Source organism: Triticum urartu, chromosome 2A (assembly GCF_056163025.1).
Source record: "Triticum urartu cultivar PI428250 chromosome 2A, HENAU_Tu73, whole genome shotgun sequence".
Taxonomy (NCBI): Eukaryota; Viridiplantae; Streptophyta; class Magnoliopsida; order Poales; family Poaceae; genus Triticum; species Triticum urartu.
In genome coordinates this window covers 107693483-107713202 of record NC_141874.1, presented here as the reverse complement: position 1 = coordinate 107713202, position 19720 = coordinate 107693483, and the positions used below count along the sequence as shown (strand labels likewise).

The 19720-nt window shown below is 48.0% G+C and overlaps 3 protein-coding genes across 7 annotated transcripts; 2 read left to right on the top strand and 1 right to left on the bottom strand.

Moving 5' to 3' along the window:
• Positions 1–10335: 10335 nt before the first annotated feature.
• Positions 10336–15389, top strand: CIPK1 (CBL-interacting protein kinase 1). 2 transcript variants are annotated; one of them, XM_048699196.2, is made up of 13 exons: positions 10338–10828; positions 10925–10987; positions 12532–12603; positions 12686–12793; positions 12884–12964; positions 13034–13087; positions 13197–13322; positions 13413–13622; positions 13724–13825; positions 14314–14430; positions 14560–14631; positions 14774–14848; positions 14964–15389. In XM_048699196.2, exons 1-13 carry the CDS (start codon positions 10658–10660, stop codon positions 15066–15068), a joined length of 1356 nt encoding a protein of 451 aa, XP_048555153.1. In that variant the 5' UTR covers positions 10338–10657; the 3' UTR covers positions 15069–15389. The 2 variants fall into 2 exon arrangements, with proteins under 2 accessions (XP_087399512.1, XP_048555153.1); XM_087543386.1 differs by having other exon boundaries at positions 10336–10987.
• LOC125536068 (pentatricopeptide repeat-containing protein At5g48910-like) lies at positions 11462–17580 on the bottom strand. Of its 4 annotated transcripts, XR_007294911.2 has the most exons (4): positions 15634–17580; positions 15366–15448; positions 12057–12183; positions 11462–11931 (listed from the first exon to the last, which is right to left on the bottom strand). XR_007294911.2 is itself a non-coding variant. In XM_087543385.1 (1 exon), exon 1 carries the CDS (start codon positions 17447–17449, stop codon positions 15617–15619), a length of 1833 nt encoding a protein of 610 aa, XP_087399511.1. In that variant the 5' UTR covers positions 17450–17580; the 3' UTR covers positions 15531–15616. The 4 variants fall into 4 exon arrangements, 1 of the variants encoding a protein (XP_087399511.1); XR_007294912.2 differs by having other exon boundaries at positions 11462–12183; positions 15366–15452; XR_007294910.2 differs by having other exon boundaries at positions 11462–12183.
• Positions 17581–17605: 25 nt separating this feature from the next.
• LOC125536070 (uncharacterized) lies at positions 17606–19720 on the top strand. The gene is made up of 6 exons (XM_048699197.2): positions 17606–17812; positions 18040–18132; positions 18917–18947; positions 19073–19099; positions 19178–19298; positions 19388–19720. The coding sequence occupies exons 1-6, from the start codon at positions 17747–17749 to the stop codon at positions 19440–19442; spliced, it is 393 nt and encodes a 130-aa protein (XP_048555154.1). The 5' UTR covers positions 17606–17746; the 3' UTR covers positions 19443–19720.

Here is a 19720-nt window from a genome sequence, read left to right as displayed (position 1 = left end):
TGGGTACGTAGACAACACTCTCCCCTCTCGTTGCTATGCATCACCATGATCTTGCGTGTGCGTAGGAATTTTTTTGAAATTACTGCGTTCCCCAACAGTGGCATCCGAGCCTAGGTTTTATGGTTTGATGTTATTTGCACGAGTAGAACACAAGTGAGTTGTGGACGATACAGGTCATACTGCCTACCAGCATGTCATAATTTGGTTCGGCGGTATTGTTGGACGAGACGACCCGGACCAACCTTACGCGTACGCTTACGCGAGACCGGTTCCCTCGACGTGCTTTGCACATAGATGGCTAGCGGGCGACTGTCTCTCCAACTTTAGTTGAACCGAGTGTGGCTACGCCCGGTCCTTGCGAAGGTTAAAACGGAGTCTATTTGACAAACTATCGTTGTGGTTTTGATGCATAGGTGAGATTGGTTCTTACTTAAGCCCGTAGCAGCCACGTAAAACTTGCAACAACAAAGTAGAGGACGTCTAACTTGTTTTTGCAGGGCATGTTGTGATGTGATATGGTCAAGGCATGATGCTGAATTTTATTGTATGAGATGATCATGTTTTGTAACCAAGTTATCGGCAACTGGCAGGAGCCATATGGTTGTCGCTTTATTGTATGCAATGCAATCGCGATGTAATGCTTTACTTTATTACTAAACGGTAGTGATAGTCGTGGAAGCATAAGATTGGCGAGACGACAACGATGCTACGATGGAGATCAAGGTGTCGCGTCGGTGACGATGGTGATCATGACGGTGCTTCGGAGATGGATATCACAAGCACAAGATGATGATGGCCATATCATATCACTTATATTGATTGCATGTGATGTTTATCTTTTTATGCATCTTATCTTGCTTTGATTGACGGTAGCATTATAAGATGATCTCTCACTAAATTATCAAGAAGTGTTCTCCCTGAGTATGCACTGTTGCCAAAGTTCGTCGTGCCCAGACACCACGTGATGATCGGGTGTGATAAGCTCTACGTCCATCTACAACGGGTGCAAGCCAGTTTTGCACACGCAGAATACTCAGGTTAAACTTGACGAGCCTAGCATATGCAGATATGGCCTCGGAACACGGAGACCGAAAGGTCGAGCGTGAATCATATAGTAGATATGATCAACATAACGATGTTCACCATTGAAAACTACTCCATCTCACGTGATGATCGGTCATGGTTTAGTTGATTTGGATCACGTAATCACTTAGAAGATTAGAGGGATGTCTATCTAAGTGGGAGTTCTTTAGTAATATGATTAATTGAACTTAAATTTATCATGAACTTAGTCCCTGATAGTATCTTGCTTGTTTATGTTGATTGTAGATAGATGGCTCGTGCTGTTGTTCCGTTGAATTTTAATGCGTTCCTTGAGAAAGCAAAGTTGAAAGATGATGGTAGCAATTACACGGACTGGGTCCGTAACTTGAGGAGTATCCTCATTGCTGCTCAGAAGAATTACGTCCTGGAAGCACCGCTGGGTGCCAGGCCTGCTGCTGGAGCAACGTCTGGCAGAGAAAAGCTGATGACTACTCGATAGTTCAGTGTGCCATGCTTTACGGCTTAGAATCGGGACTTCAACGACGTTTTGAACGTCATGGAGCATATGAGATGTTCTAGAAGTTGAAGTTAATATTTCAAGCAAATGCCCGAATTGAGAGATATGAAGTCTCCAATAAGTTCTATAGCTGCAAGATGGAGGAGAACAGTTCTGTCAGTGAGCATATACTCAAAATGTCTGGGTATAATAATCACTTGATTCAATTGGGAGTTAATATTCCGTATGATTGCGTCATTGACAGAATTCTCCAATCACTGCCACCAAGCTACAAGAGCTTCGTGATGAACTATAATATGCAAGGGATGAATAAGACTATTCCCGAGCTCTTCGCAATGCTGAAAGCTGCGGAGGTAGAAATCAAGAAGGAGCATCAAGTGTTGATGGTTAACAAGACCACTAGTTTCAAGAAAAAGGGCAAAGGGAAGAAGAAGGGGAACTTCAAGAAGAACGGCAAGCAAGTTGCTGCTCAGGAGAAGAAACCCAAGTCTGGACCTAAGCCTGAAACTGAGTGCTTCTACTACAAGCAGACTGGTCACTGGAAGCGGAACTGCCCCAAGTATTTGGCGGATAAGAAGGATGGCAAGGTGAACAAAGGTATATGTGATATACATGTTATTGATGTGTACCTTACTAGAGCTCGCAGTAGCACCTGGGTATTTGATACTGGTTCTGTTGCTAATATTTGCAACTCGAAACAGGGACTACGGAATAAGCGGGCACTGGCAAAGGACGAGGTGACGATGCGCGTGGGAAACGGTTCCAAAGTCGATGTGATCGCGGTCGGCACGCTACCTCTACATCTACCTTTGGGATTAATATTAGACCTAAATAATTGTTATTTGGTGCCAGCGTTGAGCATGAACATTATATCTGGATCTTGTTTAATGCGAGACGGTTATTCATTTAAATCAGAGAATAATGGTTGTTCTATTTATATGAGTAATATCTTTTATGGTCATGCACCCTTGAAGAGTGGTCTATTTTTATTGAATCTCGATAGTAGTAATACACATATTCATAATGTTGAAGCCAAAAGATGCAGAGTTGATCATGAAAGTGCAACTTATTTGTGGCACTGTCGTTTAGGTCATATCGGTATAAAGCGCATGAAGAAACTCCATACTGATGGACTTTTGGAACCACTTGATTATGAATCACTTGGTACTTGCGAACCGTGCCTCATGGGCAAGATGACTAAAACACCGTTCTCCGGTACTATGGAGAGAGCAACAGATTTGTTGGAAATCATACATACCGATATATGTGGTCCGATGAATATTGAGGCTCGTGGCAGATATCGTTATTTTCTCACCTTCACAGATGATTTAAGCAGATATGGATATATCTACTTAATGAAACATAAGTATGAAACATTTGAAAAGTTCAAAGAATTTCAGAGTGAAGTTGAAAATCATCGTAACAAGAAAATAAAGTTTCTACGATCTGATTGTGGAGGAGAATATTTGAGTTACGAGTTTGGTGTACATTTGAAAAACTGTGGAATAGTTTCGCAACTCACGCCACCCGGAACACCACAATGTAATGGTGTGTCCGAACGTCGTAATCGTATTTTACTAGATATGGTGCGATCTATGATGTCTCTTACTGATTTACCGCTACCGTTTTGGGGTTATGCTCTAGAGACGGCTGCATTCACGTTAAATAGGGCACCATCAAAATCCGTTGAGACGACGCCTTATGAACTGTGGTTTGGCAAGAAACCAAAGTTGTCGTTTCTTAAAGTTTGGGGCTGCGATGCTTATGTGAAAAAGCTTCAACCTGATAAGCTCGAACCCAAATCGGAGAAATGTGTCTTCATAGGATACCCAAAGGAAACTGTTGGGTACACCTTCTATCACAGATCCGAAGGCAAGACATTCGTTGCTAAGAATGGATCCTTTCTAGAGAAGGAGTTTCTCTCGAAAGAAGTGAGTGGGAGGAAAGTAGAACTTGACGAGGTAACTGTACCTGCTCCCTTACTGGAAAGTAGTTTATCACAGAAAACTGTTTCAGTGACACCTACACCAGTTAGTGAGGAAGCCAATGATAATGATCATGAAACTTCAGATCAAGATACTACTGAACCTCGTAGATCAACCAGAGTAAGATCCGCACCAGAGTGGTACGGTAATCCTGTTTTGGAAGTCATGCTACTAGATCATGATGAACCTACGAACTATGAAGAAGCGATGGTGAGCCCAGATTCCGCAAAGTGGCTTGAAGCCATGAAATCTGAGATGGGATCCATGTATGAGAACAAAGTATGGACTTTGGTTGACTTGCCCGATGATCGGCAAGCAATTGAGAATAAATGGATCTTTAAGAAGAAGACTGACGCTGATGGTAATGTTACTGTCTACAAAGCTCGACTTGTCGCAAAAGGTTTTCGACAAGTTCAAGGGATTGACTACGATGAGACCTTCTCACCCGTAGCGATGCTTAAGTCCGTCCGAATCATGTTAGCGATTGCCACATTTTATGATTATGAAATTTGGCAGATGGATGTCAAAACTGCATTCCTGAATGGATTTCTGGAAGAAGAGTTGTATATGATGCAACCGGAAGGTTTTGTCGATCCAAAGGGAGCTAACAAAGTGTGCAAGCTCCAGCGATCCATTTATGGACTGGTGCAAGCCTCTCGGAGTTGGAATAAACGTTTTGATAGTGTGATCAAAGCATTTGGTTTTATACAGACTTTCGGAGAAGTCTGTATTTACAAGAAAGTGGGTGGGAGCTCTGTAGCATTTCTGATATTATATGTGGATGGCATATTGCTGATTGGAAATGATATAGAATTTCTGGATAGCATAAAGGGATACTTGAATAAAAGTTTTTCTATGAAAGACCTCGGTGAAGCTGCTTACATATTAGGCATTAAGATCTATAGAGATAGATCAAGACGCTTAATTGGACTTTCACAAAGCACATACCTTGACAAAATTTTGAAGAAGTTCAAAATGGATCAAGCAAAGAAAGGGTTCTTGCCTGTGTTACAAGGTGTGAAGTTGAGTAAGACTCAATGCCCGACCAGTGCAGAAGATAGAGAGAATATGAAAGATGTTCCCTATGCATCAGCCATAGGATCTATCATGTATGCAATGCTGTGTACTAGACCTGATGTGTGCCTTGCTATAAGTTTAGCAGGGAGGTACCAAAGTAATCCAGGAATGGATCACTGGACAGCGGTCAAGAACATCCTGAAATACCTGAAAAGGACTAAGGATATGTTTCTCATATATGGAGGTGACAAAGAGCTCACCGTAAAAGGTTACGTTGATGCAAGCTTTGACACTGATCCGGACAATTGTAAATCGCAAACCGGATACGTGTTTACATTAAACGGTGGAGCTGTCAGTTGGTGCAGTTCTAAACAAAGCGTCGTAGCGGGATCTACATGTGAAGCGGAGTACATAGCTGCTTCGGAAGCAGCGAACGAAGGAGTTCATATCCGATCTAGGTGTCATGCCTAATGCATCGGGTCCAATGAAAATCTTTTGCGACAATACTGGTGCAATTGCCTTGGCAAAGGAATCCAGATTTCACAAAAGGACCAAACACATCAAGAGACGCTTCAACTCCATCCGGGATCTAGTCCAGGTGGGAGACATAGAGATTTGCAAGATACATATGGATCTGAATGTTGCAGACCCGTTGACTAAGCCTCTTCCACGAGCAAAACATGATCAGCACCAAGGCTCCATGGGTGTTAGAATCATTACAGTGTAATCTAGATTATTGACTCTAGTGCAAGTGGGAGACTGAAGGAAATATGCCCTAGAGGCAATAATAAAGTTTTTATTTATTTCCTTATAATCATGATAAATGTTTATTATTCATGCTAGAATTGTATTAACCGGAAACATAATACATGTGTGAATACATAGACAAACAAAGTGTCACTAGTATGCCTCTACTTGACTAGCTCGTTAATCAAAGATGGTTATGTTTCCTGACCATGAACAATGAGTTGTTATTTGATTAACGAGGTCACATCATTAGTTGAATGATCTGATTGACATGACCCATTCCATTAGCTTAGCACCCGATCGTTTAGTATGTTGCTATTGCTTTCTTCATGACTTATACATGTTCCTATGACTATGAGATTATGCAACTCCCGTTTGCCGGAGGAACACTTTGGGTGCTACCAAACGTCACAACGTAACTGGGTGATTATAAAGGAGCATTACAGGTGTCTCCAAAGGTAGATGTTGGGTTGGCGTATTTCGAGATTAGGATTTGTCACTCTGATTGTCGGAGAGGTATCTCTGGGCCCTCTCGGTAATACACATCACATAAGCCTTGCAAGCATTACAACTAATATGTTAGTTGTGAGATGATGTATTACGGAACGAGTAAAGAGACTTGCCGGTAACGAGATTGAACTAGGTATTGGATACCGACGATCTAATCTCGGGCAAGTAACATACCGATGACAAAGGGAACAACGTATGTTGTTATGCGGTCTGACCGATAAAGAGCTTCGTAGAATATGTAGGAGCCAATATGGGCATCCAGGTCCCGCTATTGGTTATTGACCGGAGACGTGTCTCGGTCATGTCTACATTGTTCTCGAACCCGTAGGGTCCGCACGCTTAAGGTTACGATGACAGTTATATTATGAGTTTATGCATTTTGATGTACCGAAGGTTGTTCGGAGTCCCGGATGTGATCACGTACATGACGAGGAGTCTCGAAATGGTCGAGACATAAAGATTGATATATTGGAAGCCTATGTTTGGACATCGGAAGTGTTCCGGGTGAAATTGGGATTTTACCGGAGTACCGGGAGGTTACCGGAACCCCCCGGGAGACATATGGGCCTTAATGGGCCTTAGTGGAAAGGTGAAAGGGCTGCCCACAAGGGCTGCGCACCTCCCCCCTTTCCCTAGTCCTATTAGGACTAGGAGAAGGTGGCCGGCCCCCCTCTCTCTCTTTCCCCTTCGGGGAATCCTAGTTGGAATAGGATTGGGGGGGGGGGGGGAGTCCTACTCCCGGAAGGAGTAGGACTCCTCCTGCGCCCTCCTCCTGGCCGGCGCCCCCCTCCTCCCTTGGCTCCTTTATATACTGAGGCAGAGGCACCCCAGAAACACACAAGTTGATCCACGTGATCTATTCCTTAGCCGTGTGCGGTGCCCCCTGCCACCATATTCCTCGATAATACTGTAGCGGAGTTTAGGCGAAGCCCTGCTGCTGTAATTCATCAAGATCGTCACCACGCCGTCGTGCTGACAAAACTCTTCCCCGACACTTTGCTGGATCGGAGTCCGGGGATCGTCATCGAGCTGAACGTGTGCTCGAACTCGGAGGTGCCGTAGTTTCGGTACTTGATCGGTTGGATCGTGAAGACGTACGACTACTTCCTCTACGTCGTGTCAGCGCTTCCGCAGTCGGTCTGCGTTGGGTACGTAGACAACACTCTCCCCTCTCGTTGCTATGCATCACCATGATCTTGCGTGTGCGTAGGAAATTTTTTGAAATTACTGCGTTCCCCAACACTTCCCTTCCCCTGCGCCGCCGCCTTCTTCGCGCGCTCCAGAGCGGAGGTCTTGCCCTTCGTCATCGTCGCCGGCGAGGTCTCGCACGAGCCTACTGCGCTAGGGCGAGAACGGAGGTGGCGGAAGGACTTGCGAACGGAGAGAGAAAGAAGAAAGGAGGAGAAGAGAGCGCACTGCTTGGAAACCCCGAGCCGGCGATTTATAAGGGACCGCTTCCGAGTGGTTGACTGGTAGGCCCAGGCTATCCAGTCAAATCCGGCAGCAGACGCGCGCGCAGTACGTGGCGAAAAAGGCGACGCGGGGATCGAGGGGCTTCCGCTCTATCGCTTCCGATTACTGCGGCCGCTCCCGTCCCGCGCGCTTTCCGAAATCCGAATCCCGCGACATCCGCGGGCCACAAAACAACTTGTCAAAACAGAAGACCCCGATCGCGCCTGCGCTCGGTATGTCACAAGCAAAGAAATTCACTCGACGGAAGGCCTGGAATGGATCAAGGCGACTGAAAAAGGTTGGCAACGTCATCCGTGATGATTGACCCAAAATGAGGCGCTCACGTAGCCCGAAGATCCAGTCGGAAAGATCTCCAACTCTTTCCCCACTCTAACCTCGATCCATTCGGGGGCTAATGATGAAGACATGTACCTAGGGTGGGGACACGGACCTGACCAAAGAGTCCTACCCTAGGACATCCCTAGGAGAAGTCACCTTTCAATCGACTTAAAGGTATCCCACTCGACGGACTCAAGACACTCGACCAGAAAGCTATCACTCGACCATGAAGCCAACCACTCGACCGCCAGGAGACCTACAGTCACTCTGCAGGCAAACGGTCAGCTGTTGAGTAGTCTTTATGGTCATCATAGCACTTTATTAAGGGCGTTACCAGTAACGCCCAACCTTAAATGTACCTTAAACCCTGCATTACTGAGGGCAGGAGGGGGCCGACGGACTCTATATAAGCCACCCCCCTCCTCAGTATGAAGGGTTCGCACCCCTGTTATTCACGCGCCAGTAATCCAATCGACCGCCTCCGGGCACCGAGACGTAGGGCTGTTACTTCCTCCGCGAAGGGCTTGAACTCGTACATCTTGGTGTGTTTACAACTTCCCAATAGCTGAGATCTAGCCTCTCCATACTTACCCCCCTACATCACTGTCAGAGTTAGAACCACGACAGTGGCCGGGATGCGTCCGCGCGCTGAGCGCACGGCCACCGCATCCCAGGACACGCCCAGACACGATTCCAAATCCCTACCCAAACGGATAGGATCCGGACAAAACAGACGTCCGTTTGGGATCGCGCGGTGCAAGTTGGCCTTATCCGCCAGATCTGCGTGCAGTTCCGACGCGTCACGGCCCGTCTTAGATAACACGTGGTGTTGTGTACTCGACTGACACTGCGATCTTTCACCGCAGAAGGTCCTCTTTAGTTTATAGCCGCAAGATTGTATGGCCGAGATCTGAAGCGCAGCGATCAAGCCAGCAGCATTCACCCGAAGAGCGCGCGTGCGTGCCACGGTCACCGCCGGCATCCCTCGGCCGGTGCCACGCGCCGCCCACGGACGGCCTTCGAAGCGTTGCTGCCACCGCCGTCGACCGGCGCCGTCAAGCTGTTCCCTGGAAAGCGTCACGCCACCGGGCCGTAACGCTGGCTTCTCCTTTTCCGGTCCCGTAGTCCCCGGAGCCGCCAGCCTTTTCGCCGCAAACGCGTGCAAAAACCCGAACGCTTCCCCGCGCGGCGCCGGCGACCCAGGAAGCAACCGCCCCACACCCACACCCGCACCCACCAGTCAACGCGCGCGGAGGCACACGCAAGCGGCGACGCCACCAGACGACGCCAGGCGGGGGGCGGCTCACGGCCAGAATCTCCGGGAAATTATAAGGAGGGCGAGCGCGCGCTCTGGCTGGGCGGCGGTGGGATGCCGCGCGGGGCGGGGACAACGCGGTGACCGCGGCCCGCGGCCCCTGCCGGCCACGCACAGCCGCGCCGACCGGATCGACCGATCACCGGACTGCTCGACCCGATCAACGGGGCCACCCGCAGGCCACACCCACCCCACCCGGGCGCGATTCTGATACGGATGCCGACGCACGGATCGGCGGAAGGCGATCGGCAGCACAGGAGCAGACGCGCGGCCGCGCCGCAGCCTCACTTCGGTCTCGGACGCAATATTATTGTTTTTTCTCCAAATGGCCTCGGGATGAATGGATGCGGTGAACGGCAGTCGCGCTAGGAGTGTATGGACAAGAAGCGGTCCCGCCGCTCGTGTATCATACTATCATACGTACATACATACACGTCCTGTCAGGATCAAATCAAAATCTGTGACCGATCGATGTGGGACAGAGTTGCTTCATTTGGTTTGGCAATTTTTGGTTTATACTCAGTTAAGTAATACCCCGACGCTTCATTGACATGTACGGACACACACACCATGGCGTGTACCTGGAGCCAACAGTCGAGTACTACTAGTACTTTGAACATTTTTCCTTTTAAAACTCGAGTACTTTGAACCAGGAATGAAGTGTGGTAATCAGGGCTGGTAGTTGCGTGCGTGGCGTATGATTTAGCGGCTTCAATTGCGAGCACACACGTGGATCTGGCTCTACAAAGGCTAGATAGAAAGCAACGAGGCACCATGATATCGGCCCCCCTGGGCAATCATGTCTTTGAATCTAGCGTTGGACTTGGACATCAGCGTGCCTGCTGATTGAGAGCATGACACCAACGCATGAGCTCTCGCAATTGAAATGTGGTCGCGACACACATAGCTGTTCCCCCTTTATTTTATTCCTGTTCTGAAGGGGACGCACAAAATGGTTGCATATTCTCCCGCGTGCTTTGGAGAGGATAAACGGCCGTCGAGAGGCGAAAAGGCGTTCCATTTGGTGGATGATACGATACAGCTTTCTAATAATTTGACAAAGTGTCGAGAAACAAAACGCCCAAAGACACGATCAACAGTCGAGCAGACGGACCGAACTCCGACTTTTCTCACCCAGCTTCAATTAATCAATTATGCAAACAAATTAATACGAATGATCTGCGAATCGCCATCCGGATAAGACACGCACGCAAACACACACTCTTTAACGTGCGGCCAAGCCTGATTCCCCCTGATTCCTCCAAACATAAAAACATACTATAAAAAACAAGAACTTTTCTTTTGGAACTGGGAAAAAAAGGGCTTGATGAAGTCAAATTGAGGTTGAGCCTGGGTCGGGTCATCAGAAACCATTCCTCCTCCCTCATAAAAACTCCCTGGAGCACCCGAGGCGCCACCCCGCCAGGGCCAAGCTCCGATAAAAGCCCGCGCTCTCCTTGCCCCCCACCTAACGTTCTCCCAGCCTCCAGTCCACCCCGCCACGCACGCACGCGCGCGCGCGCTCTAGTTCGCTCTCGCTCTCGGGTCCTAGCTGCTCCCGCGTCTTCTTGACCTTTCCCCCCGCCGAGAGGTGCCGGCAGGTCGGCGAACCCGCGCCCGCGCGCGCTCAGGCTCTCGCTCTCGAGTCCTAGCCGTCTTGACCTTCACCCCCGCCGAGAGGGAGGTGCCGGCAGGCCGGCGAACCAGCGCCCGCGCGCGCGCCGGGCCGGCATGGCGGCGGCGGAGGGGGCAATGCGGATGGGCAAGTACGAGATGGGGCGGACGCTGGGGGAGGGGCACTTCGGCAAGGTGAGGCTGGCGCGGCACGCCGACACCGGCCGCGCCTTCGCCATCAAGATCCTCGACCGCCAGCGCATCCTCGCCATGAAGATCGACGAGCAGGTGCGCGCCCCCCCTCCGCCCAATCGATTTCTTCCGTCCCGCTCTTGCGCGTTCCGGGTGCTCACCGTGGTTGCTTGCTTGCGGCGGCCCACGCAGATAAAGACGGAGATCGCGACGCTGAAGCTGCTCAAGCACCCCAACGTCGTCCGCCTCTACGAGGTAAATTTCACCCCCACCATCCCTCGCCCAAGCCCACAAGTCGAGAGAGTTCGTAAGATTTGGTCCTCTTTTTCTTTCCCTGGCGCTGAAATGTTCTTGGAGCCGGGGTGGGTGGGTAGGAGTAAATGAGCGCCAATCGCGTGATCGGCACATCGATCCGCAGCCACACCGTGCGCCATTGAAGTTGCCGTCTGAACCTCCAAAGCTGCGGCGGGTTCCAATTATTTTATCTCAACTTAAACTTATTTTGGCTGCGGAGACGATAGGCAGAAGAAGACTCACCGAGCAACCCAGCAGTCGTCCGCTTTGAATAACCGCCCACATGCGCGGTTAAAAATGGGTTCTATCCTTTTTCTTGGTGGCGACATCGGTGTAAAAAGGACCGAACGCCTGAGGTGACTAGCCAAACAATGAATTTTCTACCCGGCCGGGGCAGGAAAGGGCAAGAGCCCTGTCGCTCTCGTGTTACACGCCACCATTAATTTTCTGCCTTGCACTATTTCCTCAGCATTATTATACCAGGGCGAGCATTACTTTTCTGTCCTGTGTATTATACTAGTGCGACCATTGAGATTGGCCAAGATCCAGCGTAGTTACGTGCAGCAAGAAAACAAAACACGGGCTGTCACATCTGATGACGTCCATGGTCCATTGGGCATTATGATACTAGTCAAGATCATGCTAACCTGACCGGACGTCTGCGCGCCATCTCAGCCGTGTGATCTGGGGATCCGGTGGCCGACATCGCTCCACGGAGGCGATCGGATCAGGACGCCCTGTGTTAATGTTAACGATAACTGAAGCAACCCGGAAGCCACCAAACGGGTGCTCCCAAAGCGGAACACAATCATTGAGGGAGGGGGAGCCGTCTAGTTTATCGTTTGTGCGTTTCAGGCAGCTCCTCGGTCCTGCAAGGCATTGCACGCCAGCATCACATCACAGTACTGCAAAATGCAATGCAGAGAGAGAGAGAGAGAGAGGATAAGAACCAAACAGGCTACACGATAGGATTGCAATGGAGAGATAAGTGCCAAACGGGCTAGACAACAGTAGTAATTTCAAGGATAACCTGGAAAAGGGAGGCTTGTTGGGGGGAAACTAGACCGTTTCTTTCGAGTGTTCGGCTCACCGACTGATTGCGTTAGTGGATAAACTCCAACTCCATCCATGTTATGTTAGGCTTGCTCCTTGGCTTCCTGCGATCGGAAAGAAAGGTTAGGAAAGCGATGCCTGCACGCCGAAGCAAAGCATTAGAAATTTGGTCCCCTGAAACGTAGAATTGCACCCTACAATCTCTAAATTATTATACAGTAACGACGAAACTGCAATCTATCGGAGATGCAGTACCAGCCAAGAAAGCTGAGGCCATCATCCTCCATTGAAAATGTGATTCCCTGAACAATAAAATTGCACGGAAAAAACAGAAATCATACCAATTTTATTTTAAAGAGGTTAAGCAATCAGGCATTTCTGTAACAACTATCCACGCCCACTTTATCCTTGGCCAGCCTGAGTGTGTTACAATTTCACCCCTTCTTCTCCAGGTTGCCGCGAGCAAGACCAAGATATACATGGTGCTCGAGTACGTAAATGGAGGAGAGCTATTTGAGAAAATCGTAAGGATTCTTCTCATACGCTCCCACTGTGATAAGCATGCTTCACATGCATCCATCTCTAACACTCCCTGATGCATGCCAGGCACTAAAGGGCAAGCTCTCAGAGAAGGAAGGGAGGAAACTGTTCCAGCAGCTAATGGATGCTATAAGCTATTGCCACGAGAGGGGGGTTTATCATAGGGACCTTAAGGTAAGTAACTACTGAGAGTTTCCACCTTTTGATCCCGAACTACGAATGGATACGAGATTAAGACCTGACATTCTTCCGCACCTTCTGTAGCCCGAGAATGTCCTGGTTGATGCGAAAGGGAACATAAAGGTCTCTGATTTTGGACTAAGTGCCCTTCCACAGCATCAACGGGTATGGTATTTTTTCCTTTTAGGTAGCTGAATCATTCCCCTGGTGTCTGAAACAAAGCCCCATTTTCAGAAAGATGGATTACTGCATACCACGTGTGGTAGCCCTAACTACATAGCCCCTGAGGTAAGGACTAAGCATTATTTCATCTGGCTCTGAACCTGATACTGGTTCATGATTCTTCTGCTTACTCCATAAGGAGGATGGAATTTCTGATGGTGGTGTATGTATGTAGGTCCTTCTCAACAAAGGTTATGATGGCTCCATGTCAGATGTATGGTCCTGTGGCGTTATCCTCTATGTGATGCTTACAGGGAATCTTCCGTTCGATGACGAAAATATGGTTGTCCTTTATCAAAAGGTATGAAGCAAAGAATCGAGGCCCACGCTAGCAAAATGTGTTCTCTTTTTTGCTGCGGCCATATATCTCACAGTGTGATATTATCCTCAGATTCTAAAAGGGGATTATCGTATTCCTAAATGGCTTTCGCCAGGAGCCCAAGATATACTGCGAAAACTCCTGGATCCAAACCCCATTACCCGCCTTGGCATGGACGGACTAAGGGAACACGATTGGTTCAATCAAAGTTATACTCCAGCAGTGCCTTTTGATGATGATGACGATAATTACGTTGGTGATGACAACTCCCACATGACCAAGGTAGCCTATGTGATGTGCACTAATATTTGTTGTATAACCGCATGGTTTTAAATTTTAACTGAGTGACAAAGACTGAACTTCATCTGTTTTTTTTCTTGAAGAACAATGGCATTCAAGACAACCCCGCAATCAACCAGATGAATGCTTTTCAACTCATCGGAATGTCCTCGTGCCTTGATTTATCTGGGTTTTTTGAGAAAGAAGTGAGTCCAATATTTGTTTCTTCATCTCATCTGTTAGTGTATGTTCATGCATTTTACTGTTAGGAAAGCAACTTAACTTTATTGAAGGCCCAAGGGGCATATATATATTACACATGACTTGAGGTGCAAGGAAACTAAACATAGACTAATAAGGACTCCTAGACCAGCACTAATACTCCTTAACATTTACTTCCTCAAAATTACTACCAAAGGGTCTAAGCTAGATACAATCCAAACCCATACATCCAACAGGATCTAACTTGGAAGAGCCACACCTGGGATAATAAGCACAGCAAACAACAAAAACGTTAGGCAATGTGAGAAAACAATAGCAGACAGGAACAAGTGACTGACAAAGCCACTGATTATTGTCATAATTATGTACATGTCCTCACCGCGCATCTGCTATGCCAATATTATGGAGTTATAAATGTCCTCCATTGTAGTAGTGACCCTCCACTAAACTCAGATGTGTGGCTTCATTGCAGGACGTCTCAGAAAGAAAAACCAGATTTGCATCAAACTACCCCCCTACTTATCTATTTGAGAAGATAGAGAGCAATGTCATAAATATGGGCTTCCAAGTACAGAAGAACAATGGCAAGGTTAGTGACCTCAGATGTGTCTATGGACTAAGAACTGCATCACGTTAAAACTCACAGTTCAATGGATTGTGTACAAACTTTGTTTTCTTCAGTCAGTGATGTTGACAGCTATATTATCATGTTCTACAGCTAAAAGTGATCCAAGAGCGCAAGGGACCAACAAATCCAAGAGGGCACGGATCATTATTAATTTCTGCTGAGGTACTTTTATCATATTGTCACAATTAAAAATACAGATTAATGCAAAAGAAGAAGTAACTATCCAATACAGCTTCCATTTCATGGTGCAATCTGTTCCTGTTAGACATTACTGCATCTTAACATAGTTGTGTTGTGATTCCAGGTGTTTGAGATCAATGAATCTCTTTATGTTGTTGAGCTCAAAAGGTCATGTGGAGACTGCTCCCTATACAGACAGGTAGGGTTACTTCCCTTGCTGAGTCCGTTTTAAATAATCTGTTTATTTCTTGATCATTTCGGTCACAGCACAACATCCAAATTACAATTTATAACCTATGCCATTCTTGCTGCAGCTGTGTGCAACGCTCTCAGACGACTTGGGAATATGCAAAAGCCAGCAACTTCTGAAGAATGACTCCATAAGACAAGAGCTTTATCGATTTAATAGTAGCTTTTGATGAAAGGGCCCCCTACCCTTTTTCTAGCAAGAGAGCCTACTAGGTAAATGGATCCTCCCTTTTAAACAAGAGGACCCACCAGGCCACCACTAGGTACCATGTATGACACATTTTTGTAAAACCAAGTTGTAGATATACAAGCTACACCATTCAAATACCAAATATTGACCAGCCGAGGAAAAAAAGATTTCTCTTGGATGGTTCATGATAGTTTTATTTTTATTACTTTGGGCAGATTTGCTACTGACTATGTATGCAATATTATGTAAACAGTTGAAGTGCGCATATAAGAATTACCTGTTCTTTGTTTCCCCCTCTTAAGTTTGATGTATACTGGAAGGCAGATCTTCTGTCAATCCTTCAGCTTCTAAATGAGTTCCCTGACTTTCGGAAGAATATAATATTAGAAGATTGTTCTTCTAGTGCAGTTCTTTCAGATACATGCTCAAGTATAAGAATATCTAGCAACCTTAAACTTCAGATTACTAGCAAGGTACGGACAAACAATTGGTACACCAGAACTTTTTCTGGTACAAAAGGTTCTAAGTTTACCAGTAATCCTTACATGAGCACTGCCCTTCACTAAAATGGTGGAAACGATTCCGGTCTCTAATAATCAACTTGCGACCATATACCAAGGATATAAGCTTAATCGCTGAATGGCAGTCTTCACAAGCTCTGAGGTTCTTTGTTATTCGAAGAGTTGACCCTGGAGGGGTGGTCAGCAGCCCAAAAGCAATGGCCAGTTTCTCGCTATGTTCAGCCAGTGCCCGCTTTTTAGACTGCTCATCAATATCTTGCAATACCAAGCTTGTCATGGGCCTATATCCTGCTTGTATTAACCGGCCAATCATCTCTTCCAACATTTTGTAGATCTCCTCAATCCTCGGATGCGATCTATCACCAGAGACAAACTCATGAACTGTGTTCTCCCATTCGATCGAGCTTCTTCCAGGAACCCTCTGAATGTTCTCCCTCTTGATCGTTTTTCTCATTTCTGCAACACCTTCCCACGAGTTTGCTTGTGCATATATGTTTGACAGCAACACATAGTGTCCATCTGCAAGAGGATCCAGTACTTTCAATTTGGCCATAGCTTCCTCTGCAATCTCTACATTCTTATGGATGCGACAGGCGCCAAGAAGTGTTCTCCAAATAATTGCATCCGGCTCAAAAGGCATGCTCCTGATAAGCTGCATTGCCTCCTCAACATGGCCTGCACGACCCAAAAGATCGACCATGCATCCATAGTGCTCGACCCTTGGCACCACACCGTGAACGTCAGTCATTGAGCTGAAATACTTCTTGCCATCACTCACTAGACCAACATGAGTGCACGCGATAAGAACTCCAACGAAGGTGATCTCATTTGGTTGCAGTCCTTGTGATATCATCTCTGAGAACAAACTTAGAGCATCATGGCCAAGTCCGTGATTGGCCAGTCCAATGATCATTGAACTCCAAGTAAGCACGTCCATCACAGGCATAGCGCGGAACACCTTCAGAGAATTCTCAATGTCACCGCACTTGGCATACATGTCAACCAGAGCAGTACCCAGCTTCATGTCTACCTCAACCCTGTGGCTCTCGACAAACCGGTGCACCTCTGCGCCAATGGTCAGTGCCCCCATGTCGCTGCACGCCGAGAGCACGCTCACCATGGTGATGCAGTCTGGAGCGACACGCGCCGCTCGCATCACCTTCCACAGCTCCAGCGCCTCCTTGGACCGACGGCCCTTGGCGTACGCGGAGATCATCGAGCTCCACGAGAAGGCGTCCCTGTCGCTCGTCGCGTCGAATATCTCCCTCGCCATGCCGACGTCCCCTCTCACGGCGTACCCGTGGATCATCGTGTTCCAGGACACCAGGTCCCGGTCCCGCATTCCGTCGAACACCCTCCTCGCCTCCGCGACCTCGCCGCGCGCGACGTAGGCCGCGAGCATGACGTTGCAGAGGAACACGTCCCGGCGGGGCGCCTCGTCGAACGCGGCGCGCGCGAGCTCCGCGCGGCCCGACTTGGCGTACATCTCGACGAGCGCGGTGCGGACGAAGAGATCGGCGGCGGCGAAGCCGGACCTGACCGCGCGCGCGTGGAGCGAGGCGCCGAGCGGCCGGGTCGCGGCCGACGAAGCGAGCGCGGCGGAGGCGGCGCAGGCCTGGAGGGCGAGGGAGAGGGAGAAGGAGTTGGCGAGGAGGCGGGGCGCGCGCGGGAGGAGCCCGCGGAGGACGACCAGCGCCTGCAGCGGGAGCGAGGCGCGGAGGTAGGCGCGCATGACGGTGCTGACGACGAACGGGTCCGCGTCGGCCGACTTGACGAGCCGCGCGTGCGCCGCCAGGTGCTCCGGCCGCGGCGTGGCCGCGCCGCCCCCTCGCGCGCGCATCGCCGAGAGCTTGCTTGAAGCGTTCGAGCTCGGCTTCGGCGGGTGCACGAACAGCACGCTGTGACGGCTCGGCGAGCGCGTCTCGGCCGTGCGATCGGCGGAGGCTGGATCTGACGGCAAGGAAGCTGCCAGCGAGGCCGCCGCGCGTAGCAAATACGTGGAGCGGCCTTGGCTGCTCCTGCTTCATTCGAGCGCTGCGCCTACCGCGACCAACCTGACCGGCCAGCCGCCCCGCCGTCGTCGCCTCTGCCGCCGCGATTTGTCCGGCGGGATCGCACGAGGAAGAAAGGGAGAGAGATGAGGAGCAGCGAGGCCATGGAGCTCCTGGGCTTCGCTCCCTACTCCCGCCCGTCCCCTTCCGAGGTATCATCCATCTCCCCAATTCCGCCCCCCGACCCCTTCCTCCCTGCCGCGCTGCTCCCCCTGCGAATATCCCACGGCGGATCATCTCAGGATGGTAGTCCAGCTTTGTCCGGCTAGTTCTTGCTCGGACGAGCTAATCTGCTAGCAGTTTCTGCTGGATTTTGGCTAAACGTTGGTGTCAATCTCCCAAATTTGAGTTCATATATGCTCTGAATCTTCTGTTGCAGGTTAAGGCTGCGTATAGAAGAATGGTCATGGAGTCCCATCCCGATCGCGTCCCGATTGATCAGAAGCCTCAAGCCGAGTCAAAATTCAAGCAGGTCAGGTAATCAGTCGTGGTGAAGGAACTTCAGGCATCATGATGCTTGTTATTTGCATGTTCCTTGTTCATGGTGTTATTCAGGCATGAAAGGCAATTAGACGAGTATTTTAGCTTGATCATGCTAATTTTTTAAGCAACCTTTATACCATGCTAGTTGCTCATTCATAATTGAATCACTGATGTCAAAATGAGCATAGATGTGATATTAATGTACTTGCTGAGCTTTAGAATGCTTGTATAGCTTTTGGATTTACCATGCTAATTGCCCTTCCACAATTAAATCGTTGATATCAAAATGAGCATATATGTGATCTTAATGTAGTTCCTGAGCTTTAGGTGACCTGTTCAGCTTATGGACATAGTATATTTGGCATTCCCAAGCATGCAAGAGAGTTTCTGCAAATTTGAATGTGCTAACACTCATACCTTTTCCAGTTGAGCGAATATTAAATTTGAGGCATTCTTTGGTTCATAGGATAGGAATATCATAGGAGTAAGAAAATCATAGGAAGTGAGATGACATGCATCTCAATTCCTATAGGGAAAGAGATGTCATTTGATGCATAGGATAGGAATTTTTCCATTAAGTCTAGGCTAATGTCTTTTTTCCTTTGAAATGTGAAGGATTGATTCCTATCCTACATAGGAGTAGGAATCCATTCCTACAAACCAAAGGAGGCCTGAATGTGGTTTTCCGCACGAGGATCACAATCAATTTTCTGCATTTGATTTCTTTCTCACAATTGTAATCTATAAATCTTAATTGTGTTTGTGTTTTGCAGGTAGTAGAAGCATATTCTTGTTTGAAGGATGGTATGTTATTCACTTTGATAACCAGCCTTTGTTTTTCCTTTATCATCTGGCACCTAAGTTGCGGTTTATGGTATTGGTTATTGATTTGACTGATGGGATTATGGTATGCTTGTTGCGGTTTGCAGGTCGAAGATTTGGGAACAGAATGGAAGGTAAATTTGGTTTCAGAATGCAGATTTGTTGTTTCCTCCATCTTTGTAGCTGATGAGATGATCATGCGTGAAATGCAGTACATGTAATGAGGTCTGGTGTTCCAACGGGATACAGAAGATCAAACAAGATATTGGTTAAAGCCCCCTTTCTGCTCATAATTTGTGCCGCAGTTTCCTTTGGTTCCTACAGCGCTTCGAGGTAACCATACTTACACTTTTTTGCAAGAGAAAAACATCAAGATCTACATTCTTATTGCTGATTGAGAAATCCATTTTGGTTTCATGAAGGGCATACCAGCGGCAAAAGGATGTGTGTTCCTCTCAGAACCCTTTTCTTCCATAATGGAAACTCATTGTACTGTCGATATCCATATAAGCTAATAGAAGAGAAGATCTGTGTGTTGCAATTTGAGATGCAAAACAATCTCTGCACTGAATAAAGGCACCAATCACTGTTTGTGATTTCAAAGAAAAGACACATGCTTTGTAGATGTTCAGTTTAGCTCTAGGGAGCATATGCTCCTGCGCGCCGCTTCCCTGAACGTTTTGTCCAGTGGACAAAAGATGGGACAAAAGATGTCGTTAGTAATGGAAAGGTTGCCATCACTATTAATGATGTTA